Genomic DNA, 24,969 nt, shown 5'->3' with positions numbered 1-24,969 from the left:
GCAACACTGAACAAATAAATTAAAAAAATTACATCTCCTTAAATATTTCTATTTTTTTTCTGTTCTTTGATGTATAAATTATGCTATTTATTTCAGTACGAAACAAAACAATCATGAGGCTTGGTGGTACTAGCATAACCAACTCAGGTAAAGGCAATAATATCGGCAAACGGACGAATGTCGCATAATCAAATGTCATGTGACTAAATAATGACCAGATGCCATGTGATAAAACGTTTACTGATAGATTTAGGAATACATCCACACTACCCATACTCAGTCACAGGTATGCATTGGGAAAAAAACCAAGGCACATTTCAGCTATGTAAGCGCTGTTTCAGAACACCATGGGTTCTCTGCACATGTCCCCAAGGGCAAGCAGCAGGACCCAGTCACACCAGTTGTAGGAGTGCAGGAAAATTAACAGCTCCCCTGCTGAACTTGCCAATGGTCAGAGCTTGGGATAAAGGAGGGGGAGGTGGCGATCCCAAGGGGACTCTGGGCTTTTTTTGTAGGCTCTGTGGGGCGGGGGGGGAGGGTTGCAGTGATGTTCTCCCTGGCCCCATCCAAAAAAGAAAATCCTGTGACATTTTGTGTAAGGTCTGCAGCAATTATTTGAAGGATCGCTGGCAGAGGGTGGTCAGTTCATTTGTATCTTTAACATAGTGAAAATGGGGTACTATAATTATGAGCCATCATATGATTAAGCTGTGATGGAGAGAGTTAAAATGGGCTCTTGTATTTTTACTGTTTAATATTGTAGAGTTCAAAGAGTTAAACTTCAGGCAAGTCTTGAAACTGAAAGCAAATAGATACTGGTCTTCCCGGGCCACTGGTTTTCTTTCACTTTAGGTTCTGGCTACATCATATCCTTTGCACAGGTGTTATCTTTTCAGGGTTGGAAGAATGGCAACCGAAGGAGCTTTAGCAGAGGAGTTGACTTGTGCTGTGTGCCTGCATATATACCAAGACCCGGTCATATTGCCTTGCCAGCACAGTTTCTGTTTGGAATGCATCAACAATGTTTGGGCGGGTTCAACACTTTCAGTGGACGCGAGTTGTCCTCAGTGCCGTAGGAAGTTCAGCCCTAGGCCCAGTCTGGAGAAAAACTTCACTCTGGGGAACATAGTGGAGAAATACAACCTGTCCCAGTCCGCTGAGGCTGAATCTGCCCCTGTTATGTGTGAGTACTGCTTTGAGAATCCATCTCCAGCTGTGAAGACCTGTCTCAAGTGTGAAACCTCGTTTTGCTCTCTTCATTTAAAACCGCATTTGACCAAAAAGGCCTACAATGATCACACCCTGATCAAGCCTACGGCCGACCTCACCAAGAGGCAGTGTACAGATCATAAGAAAATGCTTGAGTTTTACTGTGAAGAGGATGGGAAGTGTGTGTGTATATCCTGTACAGTAACCGGGATGCACAAATCCCACACTCTGCTGAGTCTGGATCAGGCAGAAGCTAAAATCAAGGTGAGTTATGATTTTTCAGGGGCTGAGTGAGAGGGGTCAAGGTCCATATTTGTAGGACAGTCAGAACGTTTTTAAAGGATGATCATGATTAAACAGTTTAGTTCTAAATGCTTGTCCCACTCGTGAAAGGACAGAGAACAAGAAGGCACAGAATTAAAGTAATTTTCAAAAGAAGCAAAAGCAATGTGAGAAAACTTCTTCACACAGTGAATGGTTAAGGCCTGGAAATGCACTGCCTAAGAGCGTTGTGGAAGCAGGTCCAATCGAGGCTTTCAAATGGGAAATTACTGCTAATGGAAAAGGAAGAATATGCAACGTTACGTGGAGAAGGAAGCAGAATGGCTCATTAGGAGAGCTGGTGCAGACACAATGGGCCAAATGGCCTCCTGCGCTGTAACAATTCTGTGAATTAAAGATAAATCATAATTTTTAATGATACTAATATACTTTCACAATACTGGTATACAATTATGTGGCAAAGAAGATCAAAATTCCATTCATTAAAAACAAACAGGCAAGTTTATGTAATTCTTCAGCAACCTCAATAATAACGGGAGATAGGGAGAGAGCCTGAGAGAGAGAGAGAGAGAGCAGTGCCGAATTTTTCCATTTTAAAATAATTTCCGTAGATTGACCTCAAAACTTGCGATGAAGTTATTAGAGTTATATGCAACCGAAACGTTCACGACGTTCAGGAAATGGACTGAACTTTAATCATTCCTTGCTATCACCTGAACAGGAATGCTAGCAAAAGGATAACCAGAGATTGTACTTCAAAAGTGAAACAAACAGGAACGGTCAGGAAGCAAAATACTGGAAATCTGAAATATAAGCAGACAAATGTTGGAAATAAAGCTCCTCAGGTTAGGCATCACCTGTTTGGGAGAGGAACAGAGTTAATGTTTCATGGCGGTAAGGTCACAGACCTGAAACATTAACTCTGTTTGTCCCGCTGCACAGATGCTGCCTAACCCGCTGAGCTTTTTCCAGAATTTCCTGTCTTTATTTTAGGGACAGTCGGGAATTCATTTTCAATTCTAGCCGATCGTGTTAATGGTTGTTACACTCTAGGACCCTAGGTGCGACAACCGTTACCATAGTTTTGCTGGTCTTATATCTTGCCTGTCTTATGTGACACATCCATATCTTTTTCCAGGGTAATTGCTTACACTCTGATCGCATTGCTCTCCTATTAGTTTGCTTGTTACAACTGCCTCTTAATAAATTGTCTTCATTGCTTTGAAGTTCACTTTTAGATGTCACACGTTGGTGTCTATTTTTAATTAAAACTAGGCTGCAACTGAATCATCACAAAGAGAATGTTGCTACGATGTGCACAATGTAAACTCAGATCTACCTATCATATATATTCTATCAAATGATAAAACGGTTCTAATGTCCTTTACTCGACTCATATTAGATCAATCTTAAACTTAACCACTCAAATCTCCCCAGAATTGAAAAAAAATGCTTATATTCCAACTATTTGCTGGAGATTAGTAGTCCGGTATATTTTTTTTGGCTTTTTCACTAGCAGTCTAGCAGAGAGAACAGGCTGGCTGCTGGCGAGATGTGTGACAGGAGCCCAGTCTGACTGTTCTTTCACTCTGCATGACAGTTCCTGCTGATCAGCAGGAACTGAATGTAAACATTTTGATGTCTTTCGAGTCTGCAACAATTCGGAATTCATTATTGAAAAGAATGTTGACGCGATTATTTGTGAACCTTATTTCTTGATGATCATAATTCATTCCAAAATCTAGATTAACCGTTTTACCGTGCGTAATAGTAAAAATCAACAAGACTCAATTTGTCCGGTCCATCCAGTAAATCACTGGACCACTTTCTAACAATGGCCAGTCCTGGAACTGAATCATTTTCTGTTCAAGTTCCTTTTGGGAATCCACTTTCTAAATTATTTCAATTGCCGTTTTTAGGACAAGTTAAAGAAAAAAGTTAAGAACCTTGATAGAGTTCAGGAAGATTGTTCAACTGAACTGCAAGGCTTGAAGACATCAGAAGATGAAATAAAGGTAGGGAAATTGTGTAACTGGGTTTAGAAAGGATTTCCTTGGAACTGAGTAAACACGTGCCTCAGAAAGAGTGCTTGATAAATCAGGCTGGTCCTGTTAGGGACATGTCACTGATTACACCAAGTAGCCAAGCGTTTAACGTGGGGTGGGGTTCTTATCTCCACCCCCACATCAGACAGAATGTTATCGTGTCGTCTCTGAAAATGACTCAACCAAAAACCCGATGTGGTTGCTGAGAAATATGTCTCCTAGTCTCCTCAGGAGTTTGGGATGTAACTCAGCTCCACCTGGCTTCTGGCCCCATTCACTCTGGCTGTGGCTGGGGTTATGATCATTCACCCTCCCAACACATGGGGGTTTTTACAGTGGAGTTCCCAAAAGAATTAATACCCCTCACATGCCTGTCTGTTCCACCAGCCTGTCTATGTTCTCTTGAAGTCTATCACTATCTTCCTCACTGTTTACAATACTTCCAAGATTTGTGTCAGCTGCAAATTTTGAAATTGTGCCCTGCACACTCGAGTCTAGGTCATTCATTTTTTTTAATTCATTCAGGGGATGCGAGTGTCACTGACAAGGCCAGCATTTATTGCCCATATCTAATGGCCCTTAAGGTGTGTCACCTTCTTGAGCTGCTGAAGTCAGTGTGCAATTCTTCAGTACTCTGACACCACCCAGGTGTTGGTGAGTCACTGCCTTGAACTGTTGTATCCCATGTTGTGTAGGTATACTCACAGAGCTGTTCGGTAGGGAGTTCCAGGATTTTGACAATGAACAACAATGAAGAAACAGTATGGTTCCAAGTCAGGATGGCAGAGGGGAGAGGAACTCGCAGGTAATGGTGTTCCTGTGCATCTGCTGCCTTTGTTCCTCTAGGTGATAGAGTTTGGAAGGTTCTGTCGAAGGAGCCTTAGTGAGTTGCTGCAGCGTATCTTGGAGAAGGTGTGCATGTGTTGCCAATGTGCACCAGTATTGGAGGAAGTGAATTTTTAAGGTGGTGAATTGTTTGCTGATCAGATGGGCTGCTTTGTCCTGGATGGTGTTGAGCTTCTTGAGTTATGTTGGAGCTGCACTTATCCAGGCAATTGTAAAGTATTCCATCACACTCCTGACTTGTGCCTTGTAGATGGTAGACGGGCTTTGGGGAGACAGGAGGTGAGTTACACATTGCAGGATTCCCAGTCTCTGACCTGCTCTTGTAGCCACAGTCTTTGTTTGGTTGGTACAATTAAGTCTCTGACCAATAAATTAATAGATCTAGATTACAATGCTGGTCTCAGTAATTATATTCATGAAACTACTGGATTGTAGGAATAACCCACCTGGTTCACTAATGTTCTTCAGGAGAGAAAATCTGCTGTCTTTGCATTGCCTGGCTGGCATATGCTTCCAGACCCATAGAAATGTAGTTGATTGTTAATTGCCCCTGTAATGGCTGAGCAAGCCGCTCAGTCACCTTAAAGAGATTTCGTAATAAAAACATAAAATTCTGGAAATGCTCAGCAGGTCAGCCAGCATCTAGAGAGAAACAGAATTAATGCTTCATCAGAATGTTAGAGATGCAATAGGTTTCGAGCAAGGGGTGGGGGAGACAAGAACAAGAGGAAGCTCTGTGATAGGGTGGAAGACAGGAAAGATGGAATGACAGGGACGTTAGTCTTCCAGGGCCAAAGAGAATGGCAGTGGGGCAATAAAATAAACGAATGAACAAAAGATGCGCCTAGAGCGGGTGTGCTGCTGCCTGAAACGAAAGCTAAGTAAACTAAGGGAAGGGATTGGAACACAGGTTGTGGTCTGAAATTTGTTAGGACTGCAGCAGGTATTATTTACTCAGCAAGCCAGGTCCCAGAGGGAAACCTGTTTTACTGATCATAAACCCTTCTATTCGCACTTTGAAAACAAGGAAGTAAAGCTACTGACCACAGCTGCACCTCATCTTTCGATTCGGCACTTCACAGCCTTACGGAACAATTTGTGCATTTTTAAACATTGTGTGTGTGTGTGTGTGTCCATGATTAATTAAACTGGTGGAGGTTAACAAAGACAGCTTGTCTATGAGAACTGAGGGATAAAAGGGTTAAGGTGTTAGGTTCATGCATTTGTAAGGAGATGTTATGGTGGGGATGGATTTACAAGTAAATAGGTTTGATTTTTAAATCTGCATTATGAGATAAGTGGAGACTTGGGGCTGAATTTTCTCCCCGTTTTGGGGAAGGGGGGGGGTGGGGGGGTGGGGGGGGTGGGGTTGATGGGTGGGCGCATGCGGGTGCGCTTCCGATTGGCGCTCCCGATCGGAGGTGTGTCGTCATTTTACGTGGGCGGGCCAATTAAGGCCCGTCCAGCGTGACATCCACAGGGAAGCGCTATGCTCTCCCTGTGCAGGTGGGGGGAATGCCGAAATCGAGAGTGCGCTCTTTCGCGCATGCGCATTAAAGAGTGCACTTATCTCCCTGAGGCTAAGTGCAGCCTCAGGGAGATCACCTCTACTTTCAAAAATATTAAAAATTGAAAAAAAAAAATCCCCTTACATGTCCCCTCATGTGACAATGTCACATGAGTTGGGACATGTTCTTAATTAAAAAAAAACTTTATTAAAATTTTTAAAACCCTACATGAAACCTCATCCTGCCTGTGGATGAGGTTTCATGTTTTTTCTACTTCCCGCCGGGGCTCCTGGCCTGCCCGCCAACCTTAAGGTTGGACGGGCAGGTCCACTAATTACTTTGATTGCACTGTCAATGGCCTCCATTGGCCATTGACAGGTCAGCAGGCACGCGGCTGATTTTGCTGCGTCCCCGCCTTCCTGAAAATTTAAATGGGGCACGGTGACGTCAGGAGTTCCGCCCGACGTCACCGCGCGTTATTTTACGCATCGGCAAGTGGGCCCCGTCCCTGCTTGCCAACAGTAAAATCCAGCCCTTGGTATTTCAGCTGCTGAATTCCAAAGGCAAGTTTAGAAGTGACAAGGAACTTTTACAACTTACAAAGGTTTCATCGGTAAACAGGAGAAGGTACATTCAATTTTATTGACCCGAAAGTAGAGGCAATAGGAGAACATAACAGATTTTTGTATTTGGAGAAGTTAAGTTCAATGAGATGTTGAACTCCAGCAACACCTTTAGGATTTTAAACATTAAAAGATTTATTAAAAATTAAAAAAAAGCTAAGCACATAAGATTAAAGTTAAGACAGTCTTGCAGAACAACCCCCAAAAAACCTACTTGGCCAAAACACACAAGTAAACTACTTTCTTGGCAACAACTCCCTTATAGATTTTAACTATAAAAATCCAGTAATATTACCCAAAGCAAAGAATTGTTGTCACTTTAATAAAGGTATACCACACGACTCCTCAAACACTTCCAATCAGACCTGGAAATCCAAAAGAAATGTTCAGGAACAGACTGGTTTCTGAAAATAAAGACTTTTCTGGCTTGAAACTGGATGGCTGCTTCAATTCAAATCCTTCACAGCTTTTCAGCACTGCAGCACACAGAAGCTATCTTCACTGAATTCTCCCCCCACAGACACACACTCAGCTAAACATCTTTACTTAAATATCTTTTATTCCCTTTCATCTAAAATTCTATTGTCCTCAACATCTCTTTGAACTTAACTTCTCCAAATATAAATATCTGTTCTGTTCTCCTATTGCCCCTACTTTCAGGTCAATAAAATTGAATGTACTTCTCCTGTTTACCTATGAAACCCTTGTAAGTTGTAAAAGTTCCTTGTCACTTCTAAACTTGCCTTTGGAATGCAACAGCTGAAAATCCAAGTCTCCACTTATCTCATAATGCAGATTTAAAATCAAACCTATTTACTTGTAAATCCAACCTCACCATAACATCTCCTTACAAATGCATGAACCTAACTCCTTTACCCTTTTATCCCTCAGTTCTCATAGACAAGCTGTCTTTATTAATCTCCACCAGTTTAATTAATCATGGACACACCCACACACACATCCTTCTTTACAGAATAGCACCTTATTCCCAAAAGCATTTTTAAAAATTACATCCATCATCACAAATTGGTTGAACTCAATGTTGATTCCGGAAGGCTGTAAAGTGCCTCATCGAAAGATGAGGTGCAGCTCCTCAAGCTTATGCTGAGCCTCACCGGAATGAGTCCTTTTGGTTAGATTCTCTCCGCTTGGAGATGGTCATTTCCTGACACTTGTGTGGTGCAAATGTTACTTCCCACCTATCATCCCAAGCCTGAATGTTGTCCAGGACTTGCTGCATGCAGGCACAGACTGCTTCAGTATCTGAAGAGCTGCGAATGGTACTGAATGCTGTGCAATTATCAGCGACTGTTCCCACTTCTGACCTTATAAGATAATGATGAAGCAGCTGAAGATGATTGAGCCTAGAACACTAACCTGGGGAACTCCTGTAGTGATGTCCTAGGGCTGAGATGATTGACATCCATCAACAAAATACCTAGCACCTAAAACCTGCTTTGAAAGGTAATGTGTTTACTGAGGAATATATTACTTAGGCCCTGGGTATATGGAAAGACAGAAATGTATTCCGCCATTCCTTTGCTAAATATGACTTGAGCCAACAATTTTCCCCTAATTCCCATTGACTTCAATCTTACTAGGACTCTTTGATGACACACTCAGTCAAGTGCTGGCTTCAAGCCAAGGCAGTCACTCTGACCTCGCCTCTGGAATTCAGGTATTTTGTTCATGTTTGGACAGAAAAATGAGGTTTGGAGCTGACTGGGGCTGGTAAAACACAAAATGAACACGGATGAGTAAATGCTGTTTGATAGCAGTCTCACCCCACCCCCAGCCCGGCCCATCCCGTCAGCACTGTGCTGACCAAAAACCTGGCTGCTGTGCTGTGTAATATGCTGAGGGTAGCCTTAATTGGATCAGAGTGGGACTTCTGCCCCTCAGAGACAGAAAGTCCCATCCTAGAGATCTGCTGACTAATCTGATTGCAGCAGCGCTGTAGTCCTGACAGTGTGAGAATGGAGTAGTTGTCCCTAAAATGAGGTACCAGGGATCCTTGAGTTCAGGTGAGTCTGGGGGTTATGGATGTGCCTGCCTGGCAGATCCTAGTGAGGGTAGTGGGGGGGGGTCATATTTTCAAGGCTGGGGCGAGGGATAAAGGGGGATCCTGGGGTGGGTGCCCCCGATAGGCACTGAGGACCTCCCAAAGGAGGTAGCCCTCCTTCCTGCCTGCCAGTAGCTCGTGCAGTGAAAACTGCCAGGCTGCTAGCCAATCCTCCTTAGACCAAAAAATTATGGCTGAGGTGGGCTTAGGCCCTTAAGTGATGGTTAATTGGCTACCTAAGGGCCCCAATAGGCCTAAGGGCAGCCGGACTGCCTGATGCCTTACCCAGCTCCCGTATTATTGGGGATGGGGTGGGGGTGGGTGGGAAGGCGGAGGGTGTCCCCCCTACTTTATTTTACATTCACCACTGCCCCATCCCAGCTTTCAACTACACCAGTCACCAGTGAAGTTGTGGGGCGGGGGTCATAAAATTCTCGCCCTAGAATCAGAGGCACAGAAAGAGGCTATTCAACCGATCAAGTCCATGCAGGTTCTCTGTAGAGCAATTAATCAGGGTTGGTGCTTGACGGTAATGAGAGAGTGATGGATATACTGGTCCATGGGGTTACAGATTGTGGTGGAATACGATTCTGCTGCTGCTTTTGGCCCACAGCACCTCATGGATGCCTGGTTTTGAGCTGCTAGATCTGTTCTGAATCTGACCCATTTCAAATGCAAATAGTGCCACACAACACAACAGAGGGTGTCCTCAATGTGAAAACAGGACTTTGTCTCAAGGACTGTGCGGTGATCACTCCTAGCAATACTGTCATGGCCAGATGCAACTGAGGCAGGTAGCTTTGTGACAATGAGTTCAAGTCAGTTTTTCCCTTGTATTGGTTCTCTTACCATCTGCTGCATGCCCTGTCTAGCAACTATGTCCTTCAGGAGTCAGCCAGATCAGGCAGTAGTAATGCTTCCATCTTGGTGATGGACATTGATGTCCCCTGCCTAGAGTATATTTTGTGCCCTTGATACACTCAGTCCTTCTTCCAAGTAGTGCTTAACATGGTGGAACATTGATTCATCAGCTGAGTGAGGGAGACAGTTGGTAATCAGCAGGAAGGTTCCTTGACCCAATACAATGAGGCTTCATGGGGTCCAGATTCAATGTTGAGGGCTCCCAGAGCAAATCCCTCCCCCCCCACCCCCCCAACTGTGTACCACTGTGCCACTGTCCCTAGTGGATCTGTCTTGCTGATCAAGATATCAGGGAAGGCAATTATGGAGTTGGAAGATTTTATCTTTGACAAAACACCCACTTTACTAAGAGCTCTTATGACCCGTGAATTACAAGAGAACAAATTGATATCTCACTCAAAGGTGATTAATTTTAAAAGGCTTAAACCAGTCTCAGTGTATCTTGGCTACAGTTTTTGCTATTTACAGAAAGCACTGCAGCAACTCATCAAGGCTTTTTCAACAGCATCTCCCAAACTCATGACTTCCACAACTTAGAACGTCAAGTGTCTCTGGTGCATGAGAACGCCAGCGCTCCTAGATTCCCCTCCAAGTAACACACTATCCTGATTTGGACACATATTGCTATACTTCCGTTGCTGCTGGCTCAAAATCTTGAAACTCCCTACCCAATTGCTCTCTGGGAGCACATGCCTTCACCACCATGCACTACACTGGTTCAAGAATAAATTTCACCACCACTTTTTCAAGCTCATGAAATTAATAATAAAGAAGCTAATTGCTCTACACCTGCACACTTCCTATGTTCAGAGTATAACAGTTCTGCGTAAAAACAGTTTATAATGAGAGTGTGGGGTGGATTTTTAGACAATCTCCAATGAACTGAAAGGAAAGTTGTCGAAGAAGTTCTCCGAGTGGAGGAAACGGTTGAAAGAAGATGAAGAGTATGCACTGAAACTGATCGATGAGGAGGAGTGTCGAGTGCTCTCTGAGATCAGGAGCAATTCAGAAACACTGACAAATAAGATGGAACAGATCAAGATAATACATGCTGAATTACAGGATCAACCGCAAATGGATAGCCTCTCCCTTATTCAGGTACAGTTCATTTCTTCTAACATCACCTATCCTCTTGTAAATTCATTATTGATTGCTTCCTCAGCCACCTACAGCTTCGTGACCATTCTGAATGCATAAAAAGCAACTGACTAGTGAACTGTGGAAGGTTTGACAGCTGAGCACCATTCGGGTTCTTATACCTGATAATGAATGGGAATGTAGTAACATAGGAAACAACATAAGAGCAGGATTAGGCCATTTAGCCCCACGCTACTGCTCTGCCATTCATTGAGATCATGGCTGATCTGCAACCTAAGTCAATAGGTTTTGCCCCATATCCCTTAATATCTTTCAATATCAAAAACCTATCAACCTCAGATTTAAAATTAACAACTGATGGAGCCATTTTTGGAAGAGAGTTCCAAACTTCTACCACTCTTTGGGGATGGGGGGGGGGGTGCGGGGGGGACTTTCCAGTCCCTGCCACCAGCGAGATCTTCTGGTTCTGCCGAAGTCAATGGGCCTTTGGCTGGCTCGCCACGTCCGCTGTGGGGGAGTCTGCCGCGGCTAGGCCTGAAAATCCCGCCCTTCGTGTGCAGTGTTTCAGTATTTCACTCCTGAATGGCCTGGCTCTAAGTTTTAGGTTATGCCCCCTAGTCCTAGACTCTCCAGCCAACAGAAGTAGATTATCTCCATCTGTCACCTTAATATCTTGAAAACTTTGATCAAACCGCCCTTAGCCTTCTAAATTGCAGGAAATATAACTTTAGCTTGAGTAACGTCTCCTTATAACCCTTGGAGTGCAGGTATCATTCTGGCAAATCTGCAAAGCACTCCCTCCAAGATCACTGTAGGTGTACCTACAACACATGGACTGCAGCAGTTCAAGAACATGGCTCACCACCACCTCAAGGGCAGTTAGGGATGGACAATACATGCTGGCCTAGCCAGTGATGCCCACATCCCATGAACGAATATTTTTAAAAATCCTCCCTAAGGTGTGGTGACTAGAACTGCTCCAGGTGTTCCAGATCAAGTTCTAGAACTGCTCCAGACCTAACCAGGGTTACGTATAGCTGTAGCATAACTTGTACCCCCTCAAGTTTAGTCCTCTAGATATAATGGCCAGCAGTCCACTCGTCTTTTTGATTACACAGGTACCAATACTCTGTGTGTTTGTACAAAGAATGCTTTTTTGGGCCATGCACCCTAACATACCTTTCTGCTCTAATGTTTTATTCAAATGTTTCTTATTTCGCTCTCCTGTTTTAATCCCCTTACATCTTTTAGTTTTCCCTTTACCTGTAGTGCCTAAAGCAAACCTTCTGACTATTATGCTACTCTCTTAACTAACGTTTGTTTTGAAACTGTTATTAATATGGCCTTTCCCACCCCCCTATTTAATAGCTTACAGCCCTTGTGACTGCCCTATATATCCTTTCCACTAAGACCCTGGTTCAGGTGGAGCCTGTCCCACTGGCATAATTCCTTCTTGTCCTAGTGATATAGTTCTTTCTTGTCCCAATGCTCGTGCCAGTGTCCCATGAAGTGAAACCCCTTCTTTCCACACCACTCCTCCAGCCATGTGTTCAACTCCCTAATCGGCTTATCCCTAGGCTCAAGTAATAATCCAGTGATAATAACCCTTCTTTAAGTTAGCTCCTAGTTCTAGGTTATCTCCGAATAGGACCACTTGACTACTTTTATGTTGTAGGCCCCAACACAGACCACAATGAATGGATCCAAAAGCTCCCCCTCCATTATCTTTTCAAGCTGCTTTGAGAGGGCACCAGGCAGGCAGCACAGCATGTGGGGATCTCCATCCTATTAGAAAGGATATTATTGTCTCTGTAATTATTTAATCCCCTGCAACTACCACATTATGCATCCCTCCCCCTTCCCTTCCATGTCCTGGATATCCCATTCAACAGGCCGTCTTTTGTTCATTTCCGTTTAACACGATCCTATAACCAAAGATTGACCCCCTTCCCATCGCTTTCAGGATTCCTAAAAGAATGGCGACGTCTCTGACGTCTGCACTCCTTCCCTTTGCAACTTCCAGCATGATCGTAGACATGTGACATCTGCCATTTTCCCTCCCCCCATACCACTGTCAAGGGCTCCACTCTTTCAGTGGTGAGGTATCAATTTAGTTGTACCTCTTCTAATCCAGTACACTGTATTAGTTGCTCACAATGAGATCTCCTCTACATTGGAGAGATCAAACACGGACCAATTACTTTGGTGAGCACCTTGGTTCTCTCCGTAAGTGTGACCTTCAGCCCTCGGTTGCTTGCCACTTTAATTCACCATCCCACTCCAGCTCTGGCCTCTCTATTTTTGGCCTCCTATGCCCTGCAGTGTAAGCTCAAGGGACAAGATCTCATCTTTCTACTCGCCACTCATCATTGACTTCAGCAACCTCATACCTTAACCACCGCCCTAATGTTCTCTCAGAAGACAGAAGGCCCTGGTGATGTAGGAGGGGTGTACAAGCAATTGGGAGTGGGTGGAGGTTATGGGTTGTCCAGCATGGGAATCCCCTGTCAGATTATGGTGGCAGAAATGGTCCCATCCATGGTACCCCACCCACGTTTCTTTACTTTTCCGCCACTCTCTCTCTCTGATCACTTTGCCTCTTTCACCATGTTGCCTCTACTACTTTTCTGCATCTAGTCACACATCCTCTGTGTAGCTTATGTGGATTTAATTTCTCTTATCATGCCTCCTGTTGCCTTTAGCTATCATCACTTCTGTTATTTTACCATCTCCTGTCCTCCGCCTAACTATCTTACAGATTTTTTTTTTCCCCTCTGGGGTATGGGGTCCATTTTGTGCCCCCACCCTTTTCCCTGTCCCCATTCCTCCTTACAAGCAGCTCATCTGTGACATCTTCCAGTTGAAAGAAACGTCAAAGGCCTGAATTGTTTTAATTTGTGAATTATCTGCACATTGTTGTTGCTGCCTTGCGCCAGACTCAGAATGTGCTGCGGACAGACGTCTCATCATTCAGTTACCGGGCAGGATTTAATGGCCCCTCCCGCTGGCGAGATTCTCCGGTCCCGCCGAAGTTGGTGGGCTTTTTGAACAGCTTGTCATATTTTGTGGCCCCACTCCCGCCACGACAGGAAGAGTAAAATTCCGCCCACTGTGACTCACTCTGCCTCCTGAAGTCTTTAACCTGAATCACATTCCCTTCGTTGCATTCCGCTGTGTGTTGATTGACCTCTTCTCCTTTTATTTACAGGACTCTGAGCAACTCCTTTCCAGGTAAGTTTCTTTCGGTTGTACAGTAAGTGCTGCTGGCGAGAATCTTTTTTTAGTGTCTGGGAGAGGAGTTGATGCAGGGCCAGGATTTTCCCCTCGGTGATTTGGGGGCGGGGCCCGCTCGCCGAGGGGAAAATGACGCGGGATGACGTCGGGAGGAATCCCCGACATCATCCCGGTCCATTTAAATATTGAGGAAGGCAGGCGGACAGCGAAATCAGCTGTCCGTCCGCCGACCTGTCAATGGCCAATTGAAGCCATTGACAGGATAATTAAAACAATCAAAGGCCCTGCCCGTCCAACCTTAAGGCTGGAGGGCAGGCCAGGAGCCCCAGCGGGCTTCTGAAAAAACATGAAACCTCATCCACCGGCGGGATGAGGTTTCATGTTCCTTTTTAAAAACTTTAATAAATGTAATGTGATATTTATTAACATGTCCCATCTCATGTGACATTGTCACATGAGGGGGACATGTTAATAATATTTTTATTTCTCTATTTTTTAACTTTTGTACATTGTCAGTAATCTCCCTGAGACAGCGCTTTGCCTCAGGGAGCAGTGCTCTCCTTTGTGCGCATGAGTGAAACAGTGCACTCTGACAGATGGGGAATTCCCCCCCCCACCCCCGCACAGGAAGTGCATAGCGCCTTCCGTTGGGCAGGCCGCTGGGTGAGCCTTAATTGGCCCGCCCACTCAAAATGGCGGCAGGCCCTGTTTCGGCGATGGGGATCGGCTGTCCGCCCACTGCCGAGCCGGTGGGGCCCACACGCCCACCGAGGGCAAAATTCTGCCCCAGGTTTCTCTGTAATGACACTGTTAACTGCTAGGTGGAATACTGACCGTGGGAATGCAATAGACAGTTTGATATTTGCATCTTGACTGAATGAAACTTTGTTCACTGTTGAATAAAACTGTTCTTGAGAATTGTAGCTTGAACAAAAATGGATTACTTCCTGAATATCCAGTAAACGTTTTTCTGCTAATTAGATGCAGGCTGACAGCTATAATATGTTAAATTTGCCGTATAGCACATGAGGTGTACTCTTTATTTGGTCATCACCACTTGTGCCATGCCTCTAGGTGAAAGGAAAATTTCCATTTATATAGTGCCTTTCAGACCTCAGGATGTGCCAAAGCACTGCTACAGCCAATGAAGTAGTTTTAAAGTGTAACCATTGTTGTAATATAGGAAAGGCAGCAGCCAATTTGTACACAGCAAACTCCAAAGGCAGCAATGTAAGAATGATCAGATAGTCTGTTTTTAGTGATGTTGATTGAGGAATAAATATTGGCCAGGTCACCTTGCTGCTCACCCTCAAAATAATGCCATGGGATCTTTTACGTCCCCTTGAGAGAGCAGGCAAGCCCTGGGCTTAAAGTTGCATCTGAAAGAGGGCATCTCCGACAGTGACTCACTCCTCTGGACTGTCAGCCTGTATTTTTGTTCTCACATCTGTAGCTTTGGGGCATGAACCCACAACCATCTAACTCAGACGTAATAGTGTTACCTGCTGAGACACATCTAACATACACAGTGGCACTTGAATAGATATTCCCATTATTAAAGGAGCAGCTGCATGGTCAGTCACATCATGTTGCACTTCCACCAGAAGGCGGAGCTACATCCCCAAGAGTTGTACCATTTAGTTAATTAGCCATGGCCCACAAAGGACCATTTGCATCTAACTTGATTGAGTAGGGATAATTGGTTACCTATAGCTTGACGGATATCACTCCACAAGCATGAAACAAGGCAAGGCCTCCCTGAACTATTAAAATAAAAGCAAAATACTGAAGTACCAGAGCCAATACAGGGATTGGCATCATTCTGCATCACACTCCTGTGGCATAATGGACCACCATTATAGAGACAGGTTCACTGCTTTAACTTTCTAACCTCCACCTTGGATAACAGTTGGTTGCTTCATTTGTGCTAGCCTCTTAGCTGTGTGTGTGTGTGTGTGTGTGTGTGTGTTTTTTTTCCCTCAATTTTTTAAGGTCCCTTTGGCCTTTTGAACCACCTTCTTTTACCACTCTTCCAAGAGTTTCTCAAGCTTCCAGGCCCATTGGCACAATAACCCAGCCTGCAATCCCACTTCCCACTGTTGCTTCAGGCCCATGGCTGTGACACACAGCCGTTCCTTGCAAGATTTGATTTCTCAAAATACATGACAAAGTGACAAAACACCACCATTTTATCAATTTAACACTCATTTTATCACGTTTGTTATTTCCAGGCTCTAATGCTGATAGCCACATCAGCATTTATTATCCATCTGTAATTGCCCTTGCGAAGGTGGTGATGAGTCACCTTCTTGCAGCCACGTGGTGTAGATACACCCACAGCCTGTTGGGAAGAGATTTTCAGGATTCGATGTTTCCAAGTCAGGTTGGTGTGTGACTTGGAGGGGAACTTGCAGGTGATGGTGTCCCCATGCGTCTGCTTCCCTTGTTTGGGCTTCCCGGTTGTTCTCACACCCGATCCCAACCTCCACCTGTTGTACGATTATCCCCTCAGTGCCAGTCTTGCAGCTACCCAAGTACTTGTTTGATATAAGTTTCATATTATTTGCAAACCACATCTTCAGAAATATGGGGCTGGATTTTGCTGTTGGCGCACAGGGGGCGGGACCCGCTCGCCAACGCGCAAAATGACACAGGATGACATTGGGCGGAACCCCCGATGTCACCGCGCCCCATTTAAATTTTCAGGAAGGCGGGGGTGCAGCAAAATCAGCTGTCCGCCCACCGACCTGTCAATGGCCAATTGAGGCCATTGACAGGATCATTAAAACAATTAAAGGACCTGCCCGTCCAACCTTAAGGTTGGCGGGTCGGCCAGGAGCCCCGGCGGGAAATAGAAAAAACATGAAGCCTCATCCACCGGCGGGATGAGGTTTCATGCAGGGATTTAAACAGTTTAATAAAGTTTTAGTGTAGATTATGAACATGTCCCTTCTCATGTGACATTATGAGGGGGACATGTTAAGGATTTTTTTTCTATTTTTAATGTTTTTAGAACTGCCAGCGATCTCCCTGAGGCTGCACTTAGCCTCAGGGAGATGTGCGCTCTTTCGTGCGCATGCGGGAAAGAGCGCACTCTCGATTTCGGGGAATCCCCCCCCCCCTGCCCACACAGGAAGCGCATAGCGTTTCCTGCCGGATGTCACACCTTCATTGGACCGCCCACTTAAAATGGCGGCGGGGCCCGCTTCTCCGGTGGGGATTGGCTCCCCACCCACCGGAGATTGGGTCGGGCCCGCCCGCCCGACAGGCAGAAAATTCTGCCCATGATGTTTCGACACAAAGGCGACAATTTCATTACTGAAGGTCGGGCTTCATTCCTATTGTTTGCCAGCCACCGCGGTTACCTCCTACATTATTCACAGAATCACAGAGCCACACAGTGCAGAAGAGGCCCTTTGGCCCATCGAGTCTGCACCAACACATGAGAAACACCTGACCTACCTACCTAACCCCATTTACCAGCACTTGGCCCATAGCCTTGAATGTTATGACGTGCCAAGTGCTCATCCAGGTACTTTTTAAAGGATGTGAGGTAATCCTCCTCCACCACCCTCCCATGCAGTGCATTCCAGACCGTCACCATCCTCTGGGTAAAAAAGTTTTTCCTCACATACCCCCTAAACCTCCTGCCCCTCACCTTGAACTTATGCCCCCTTGTGACTGACCCTTCAGCTAAGGGGAACAGCTGCTCCCTATCCACCCTGTCCATGCCCCTCATTATCTTGTACATCGTGATCAGGTCGCCCCTCAGTCTTCTCTGCTCCAGCGAAAACAACCTAAGTCTATCCAACCTCTCTTCATAACTTAAGTGTTTCATCCCAGTCAGCATCCAGGTGAATCTCCTCTGCAACCCCTCCAGTGCAATCACATCCTTCCTATAATGTGGCGACCAGAACTGCACACAGTACTCCAGCTGTGGCCTCACCAAGGTTCAATACAACTCCAACATGACCTTCCTACTTTTGTAATCTATGCCTCGATTGATAAAGGCAAGTGTCCCATATGCCTTTCTCACCACCCCACTAACGTGCCCCTCCACCTTCAGAGATCTATGGACACACATCCCAAGGTTCCTTTGTTCCTTAGAACTTCCTAGTGTCATGCCGTTCATTGAATACTTCCTTGTCAAATTACTCCTTCCAAAGTGTATCACCTCACACTTTTCAGGGTTAAATTCCATCTGCCACTTATCTGCCCATTTGACCATCCCGTCCATATCTTCCTGTAGCCCAAGACACTCAACCTCAGTGTTAACCATCCGGCCAATCTTCGTGTCATCCGCAAACTTACTAATCCTACCCCCCAGAAAGCCATCTATGTCGACTAACTGTTTAACATTAAGTATATTCTTGGGTTCTTGGCGGCAGGGCTCAATTATTGTCCAGCTCTGCTTGCCTTTTTGAAAGTATTATTATAAAATTATTTATTTTCTTGTTTCCCTTCCCCCCACCACAAGGCCACATGTCCCTTGTTTTTATGTTGTTCTTTCACAGAGTGCTGACCCCTGCTCTGCTATTAACACATTCTGCTATCTTACCTATATGCCACTATCAGTACCTTCTTTGGTCTTTAACACTACCAATAACAATCCCTTTGTCTTGTGTCCATGACATCATTGTCAATCTCCCCTTAACTCCCACCTATCCCTGACCTTCTATTTTGCTCTACCTGCTCCACCCTCTCTTAAACAGTATAAAATCCATCACGTTTCTACTTCTCTTCATCTCTGAAGAAGAGTCATACAGACCCAAAACATTAACTGTTTCCCTCTCCACACAAAACTGCTGAGTTTTTCCAGCATTTTCTGTTTTCATATCAGATTTCCAGCAACTGCAGTATCTTGCTTTTTTATTTACTTGCCTTTTTGTTGAACCATTGCAGTTCTTGTGATATTGTTCTCACAGTGGCATTAGGCGGGGTATTCCAGGATGGTGGCACAGTGGCAATGAAGGAGCTGTTATATGCATCTGTCAGGTGTGTGACTTAGAGGGAAACTTGCAGGCGACGTTGTTCCCACAATATTATAATTATTTACAAAGAGGATTCAGGCCCAGTCAGGGAACAAATGTTTTTTTGTCAACATGTACAGTATTATCGACATTGTTGGCATCCTCCCATCCACGAAAGATGATGGACACATGGCAAACAATGCATTTCAGATGGATTGTCTTTATGTGGCGCACCTTTGCTGATGGCTGAAGAGGCCAATCCTTGAGGATTCGCAGGTTCTGCCACAAGTGCCGCACATGAAGCTGCCGTGCGACATTGTGGAAAGTTGTTTTCGGTGTTGGCACCTGTTGCCAAGGCACCGTAGCCACGGGTCATCATGGTTGTGCGCGCCAGCCCGCAAGTGACGTCGCCATTTCCCTCTTTCACCGTGACTCCCAGTAATTGATGTTCGCACTTCCAAGCATCCCTGAAGCAGAACCTCGGGCATCCTACTGGTCACCTGGCTCCGGATACCTCACCAGACTGAAATTCCTTGTGTGTGCGAGCATCTTCCATCCTGCGGACGTAGCTGAACCAACGAAGCCGGCAGTCTCCCCATCTGGTGATGGGGCCCTCCCAACACAGGCGCAATGCCTGCGGAAGTGGAAAGCGGCCCTTAATTGGCCAGTGAGGTGGCTCAATTGGTTTCCTGGCAGACGTCCTAACCACCAACTTTCCCGCCAATGGCAAAGTGGCATTGCAGGGGCAAAAGATCAGGCTCCCCTCCCGACACCTTCTCCCTCCATTTTGCCAGCCCTCCTACGTCCTAATCCACCCCTGCAGGGTCCAGAAAATTCAGCCCATTATGTCAAATTTTCATTCTCTTCTTATTATTGCTAAGTTATCATTATTTCTATTATTTTAGATTTGTGCAGTTCGAAGATACCTTGGCACCACAGGATACTTACCCAGATCAAAGGTAAGAGAATTATACACTTTTCCAGCTGTCCCTAGGTACATGTGAGTAACAACCTATATCTTCTGACTCACCATAAGCAATGCCAAGGGATATCAGCTCATTGTTCCAAAATAATTGAACCAAAGCAGGTTATTTAAATCTGTGTTACAGCCTGTAAAGATATAAATAGTTGTTACATGTGGACCAATATGAGGCACTTGGAGTGCACAAAATATTTAAACCCAGGCAAAAGATAGAGGTGCTTTCAAGAATAAAGATTGAGTAACACTCTCAATATTTTTTCAAGGGCAATTAGGCATGGGCAATGAATTCTGGCCTTAAAGTAACACTCATATCCTCAGAATGAATTAAAAAAATTGAGGCCCAGATTCCCCGGAATTTAAAAGAACAAGAGATGATCAAATTGAAACATATACAATTCTTAAGAGTGTGAGAGGGTAGTTGCTGAGGAAATGTTTTCCCCGGCTGGGGAGTCTAGAGCACAGCCATTTAGGACTGAAATGATGTGAAGTTTCTTCACTCAAACGTTTGGGGATCTTCAAAATCCTTTACCCCAGAGAGTTGCGGATGCTCTGTTGTTGAGCATTCAAGACTGAGGTTAGTAGATTTTTGGGCACTAAAGGAATTAAGGGATATGGGGTTAGTGTGGGAAAGTGGTGTTGAGGTAGAAGGTCAACCATGATCTTATTCAATGGTGGAGCAGGCTCGAGGGGCCAAATGGCCTACTCCTGCTCCTATCCCTTATGTTCATTTCCCCGCTGCATAAAAATGTGAAATATGAAGGGAACATAGATTTTATGGGGCAAATCCAACATCAGGAGAGTTAATTAGCTAATTTCTAATGGCTTTGAAATAAAAAACTAAATCCTGTGAGTATCGAGCATTGTGATGGACTCAAAAGACAGGATATGTTAAGCATTGTAGATATCCATTAGAACTATACTTCAGAAAAGTACCCTATCCCTTAAAAGTTGTGCACTCATTCAGAGTTGCAGCCAACCTCAATGCCTTCCACCACCAACTCAAAATAACTTTGTGATTCGACTCCATAATCATTCTTGCCTCCGTTCTTGTTGTTCCTGACACCTTCTGCCTCCATTTGCCAGCCCTCGAATCTCCTAGTCCATCCCCATAGGGTTCGGAAGATTCAGCCCATTCCTTCAATTTTTCATTCATTTTTTATTATTGAAAAAAAATTTCATTATTTCTACCATTTTAGATTATCTCAGATCATAGATCTTGATTTCACCCCATTACCTACCGTGGATCTAGGTAGAGAATTGTACACTTTTCCACCTGCCTCTAGGCACAAGTGAGTAACCATCTATATCTCCTGACTCACCATAAGCAATGCCAAGGGACTGGATACTGCAAAGGCTATGGGCCTTGACAATATTTTGGCAACTGAAGATTTATGCTCCAGAACTAGCCGCGCCCCTAGCAAAGCTGTTCCATACAGCTACAATACTGGCATCTAGGTGGCAATGTGGAAAATTGCCCAGGTATGTCCTGTACACAAATAGCAGAGCTAATCCAACCTGTCCAATTACCGCCCCATCAGTCTACTCTCCATCGTCAGCAAAGCGATGGAAGGGGTCATCAACAGTGCTATAAAACAGCACTTGCTTAGCAATAAGCTGCTCACTGATGCTCAGTTTGGGTTCTGCTAGGGCCGCTCAGCTCCGGACCTCATTACAGTCTTGGTTCAACCATGGACGAAAGAGCTGAACTCCAGAGGTGAAGTGACAGTGACTGCCTTTGACATCAAGGCAGCATTTGACCCAGTGTGGCATCAAGGAGCCCTAGCAAAACTAAAATCAATGAGAATCAGGGGAAAAACTCTCTGCTGGTTGAAGTCATACCTAGAACAAAGCAAATTGATATTCTGAAAAATTCTGGAAAAATTGATTAATTTTGCTTCCAATTACCACCCCTCCATCATTTTCACATAGTCCATCACTGACACTTCCCTTCCTTTCCTTGACCTCTCAGTCTCAATTTCTGGTGATAGACTGTCCACCAATATTCATTACAAACCTACCGACTCCCACAGCTACCTCGACTACAGCTCCTCACACCCCGCTTCCTATAAGGACTCCATCCCATTCTCTCAGTTCCTTTGTCTCCGTCGCATCTGTTCTGATGATGCCAATTTCCAAAACAGTTCCTCTGACATGTCTTCCTTCTTCCTTAACCGAGGTTTTCCACCCACGGTGGTTGACAGGGCCCTCAACCGTGTCCGGCCCATCTCCGCATCCGCCCTCACACCTTCCTCTCCCTCCCAGAACCATGATAGGGTCCCTCCTTGTCCTCACTTATCACCCCACCAGCCTCCGCGTTCAAAGGATCATCCTCCGCCATTTCCGCCAACTCCAGCATGATGCCACCACCAAACACATCTTCGGTTCACCCCCCCTGGAAGTTTTCCGCAGGGATCGTTCCCTCCAGGACACCCTGGTCCACTCCTCCATCACCCCCTACACCTCAACCCCCTGCCACAGCACCTTCCCATGCAACCGCAGAAAGTGCAACACCTGCCCCTTTACTTCCCCCCTCCTCACTGTCCAAGGGCCCAAACACTCCTTTTGCTTCACTTGCACTTCCCTCAATTTAGTCTACTGCATTCGCTGCTCCCAATGTGGTCTCCTCTACATTGGAGAGACCAAACGCAGACTGGGTGACCGCTTTGTGGAACACCTTCGGTCTGTCCACAAGCATGACCCAGACCTCCCTGTCGCTTGCCATTTCAACACACCACCCTGCTCTCATGCCCACATGTCCGTCCTTGGCCTGTTGCATTGTTCCAGTGAAACTCAACGCAAACTGGAGGAACAGCACCTCATCTTCCGACTAGGCACTTTACAGCCTTCTGGACTGAATATTGAGTTCAACAATTTCAGATCATGAACTCTCTCCTCCATCCCCACCCCTTTCCTATCCCCCTTTTTCCATTAATTTATAATTTAAAAAAATATATTTTTTTCTTTTCCCACCTATTTTTAAATTTATTTCGATCTATTGTTTTATCTCCACCTTTTAGCCCATTTCGATCCCTTCCCCCCAACCCACGCCCACGAGGGCCATCTGCCACTAGCTTGTCCTGCTTGCTACCCTTACTGTCCCCATTAGCACATTCCTTAGATAATATCCCCACCGTCAACACCCCTTTGTCCTTTTGTCTATGACATCTTTGTCAATCTCTTCTTTGTTTGGAGACATTGTATGTTCTATAGAATCAGATTTCTCGCTTCTAAGTAGAAAAGCCTGTATAGACCTCAATCTTATGAGGAAAGAGGGCGAATCAATCAGCAAGAATCCAAGGGTGATTTTGGGCATGACTCCCTGACACTATCCAACAGCAATGACGATCTGGATTGTTACTTCAGCTCTGACTTTTTAACGCTTTTCACAGAGATTGATAATCCAGGTGTTTTCCAGCAACATGTTCGGGAGGGGGATGGGGGAGGCGGGGGTGGGGGAGGGGGGCAGTTCACAAACTGACAATGAGTGCATGGTGAAAAAATTAGACCAGAATAAACATGAGAATGAGAGTGATCACTCGGTAGCACTGCTTCAAAAGTGGAAGAAGGAATTCTGGTTATGGAATACCCTGTTCAAATACCACATTCCTCCAACAGTGGTGACCTTCTAAGAAGTACATCTGCACCTATCCATCCATCAAAAGTGGTCGTCAAGATTCTAGCAGTCAAGCGAGTCCAAAACTAGACACAGATCCAAGCCGCACAATGTCCACCTTTTCTACGTGGGCAGAAAGTGAACTTATTGATAAACTAGGACTGTTGGATTTTGAGGCAAACCAAGGCAGTGATCAGGTGGATTCCTCACAGCTTCCCATTCTACTCAAAGAGTTTCATGGAGGGATAGAAGTCCAAAATTATCTGAGAGTTCAAGAACGAGTGACTGCAAGGAGTAGTCAGCCCAGAGGGGGGGACAATGGCGTAGTGGAATTATCGCTGGATTAGTGACCCAGGGTAATGGGGACCCAGATTCAAATCTTGCCATAGCAGATGGTGAAATTTGAATCCAATAAATATCTGGAATTAAAAGTCTAATAATGACCATGAAACCAATGTCAATTGTTGGCAAAAACCCATCTGGTTCACTAGTGTCCCTTTAGGGATGTACCTTACCTGTTGTCCTTACCAGGTCTGGCTTCCATGTTAAAGGCCCTCTGAAATGGCTGAGCAAGTCACTCAGTTGTAACAAAGCGCTACAATGTCATAAAAAATACCACCATGGCATCGACCTAGGCAGTCTCTGCCCTGTTGACCCTGCAAGGTCCTCCTTACAAACATCTGGAGGCTAGAGCCAAAACTGAGAGAGCTGTCTCACACACTAGTTAAGCAGCAGCCTGCAGAGGTTCAAGAAGGCAGGTCACCAACATTAGGGATGGGCAATAAATGCTGGCCCCGCCAGCAAAGCCCACATCCTGTAAATGAATTTAACAAAAAGAACTAAGGACAGATAGAGGGAAAAATAAAATCCTAAGGAATGTGGATCCTCTCAGGAGGCAAAGATAGGCAAAATGCAAAACAAGGGATAAACCTGGAAAATCCAATCAAGTGATTGAGGAATAATAGAACAGCAAAATGAGGAAGAAAGGAATCGAGTCCAGTTCCAGGAGTCAGACCAAGCCAAAGAAGGAGTCCAGAGAAAGGTCAGCAGAAATCTATCTTAGTGCTAAAGAGGAAGAAATCGGAAGAATCTTATTTCTATTCCTCAAAAAGGACCGTACATTTGGGAGTCCCAGTATCTGGTCACCTTCGAGGAATAGAAATAAGATTCTTCGGTTTTCTTCCTATTTAGTATGGGTTTCTGGGAGATGGAGGTGGGAACACAACGTGGATTTGGTCCCAATTCCTGATTCCTGCTTCTGACGTGAAAATCCAGCCCCAAAGATTCATAATAAGGACTGAAACTAATGAACTTGCACATTCTTGTTGGTCTCTTAATTTGTAAAAAAAAGTTGAAACATTCGTTAATTTAATCATTGCTAAAACTTTTGTATAATTTTAACTATTTTGATTGTTCAATACTTGTTTATTAATACGCTGTGCCGTTTTTAGATTCTCAATTCCTAGGTATCCAAAACTGCTACCTCTGTTCTAATTTACACAACATCCTGTTCACCCATCACCCATGTGCTTGCTGAGCTACACCGACTCCCATTTCAAAACTGCCTTGCTTTTAA

General features: G+C 44.9%; 1 protein-coding gene across 1 annotated transcript; it reads left to right on the top strand.

The window, feature by feature from the left end:
* Positions 1-830: 830 nt before the first annotated feature.
* On the top strand, positions 831-24,642 carry LOC144691909 (E3 ubiquitin/ISG15 ligase TRIM25-like). The gene is made up of 6 exons (XM_078560483.1): positions 831-1,473; positions 3,411-3,506; positions 10,364-10,594; positions 13,803-13,825; positions 19,704-19,757; positions 24,585-24,642. The coding sequence occupies exons 1-6, from the start codon at positions 907-909 to the stop codon at positions 24,640-24,642; spliced, it is 1,029 nt and encodes a 342-aa protein (XP_078416609.1). The 5' UTR covers positions 831-906.
* Positions 24,643-24,969: the final 327 nt, after the last annotated feature.

The sequence above is a fragment of the Cetorhinus maximus genome, chromosome 16 (assembly GCF_964194155.1).
Source record: "Cetorhinus maximus chromosome 16, sCetMax3.hap1.1, whole genome shotgun sequence".
In the NCBI taxonomy this organism is placed as follows: domain Eukaryota; kingdom Metazoa; phylum Chordata; class Chondrichthyes; order Lamniformes; family Cetorhinidae; genus Cetorhinus; species Cetorhinus maximus.
Note: the sequence above shows the minus strand (reverse complement) of the source record. Positions and strands in the feature narration are given on the sequence as shown.

Bases quoted from the DNA above. Each gene is read 5' to 3' on its own strand.
- LOC144691909 (XM_078560483.1), top strand. From the start codon at position 907: ATGGCAACCGAAGGAGCTTTAGCAGAGGAGTTGACTTGTGCTGTGTGC. The intron at 3,507-10,363 runs GTAGGGAAATTG...GTGGATTTTTAG, and splicing joins CATCAGAAGATGAAATAAAG to ACAATCTCCAATGAACTGAA. The intron at 13,826-19,703 runs GTAAGTTTCTTT...CTATTATTTTAG, and splicing joins TCTGAGCAACTCCTTTCCAG to ATTTGTGCAGTTCGAAGATA.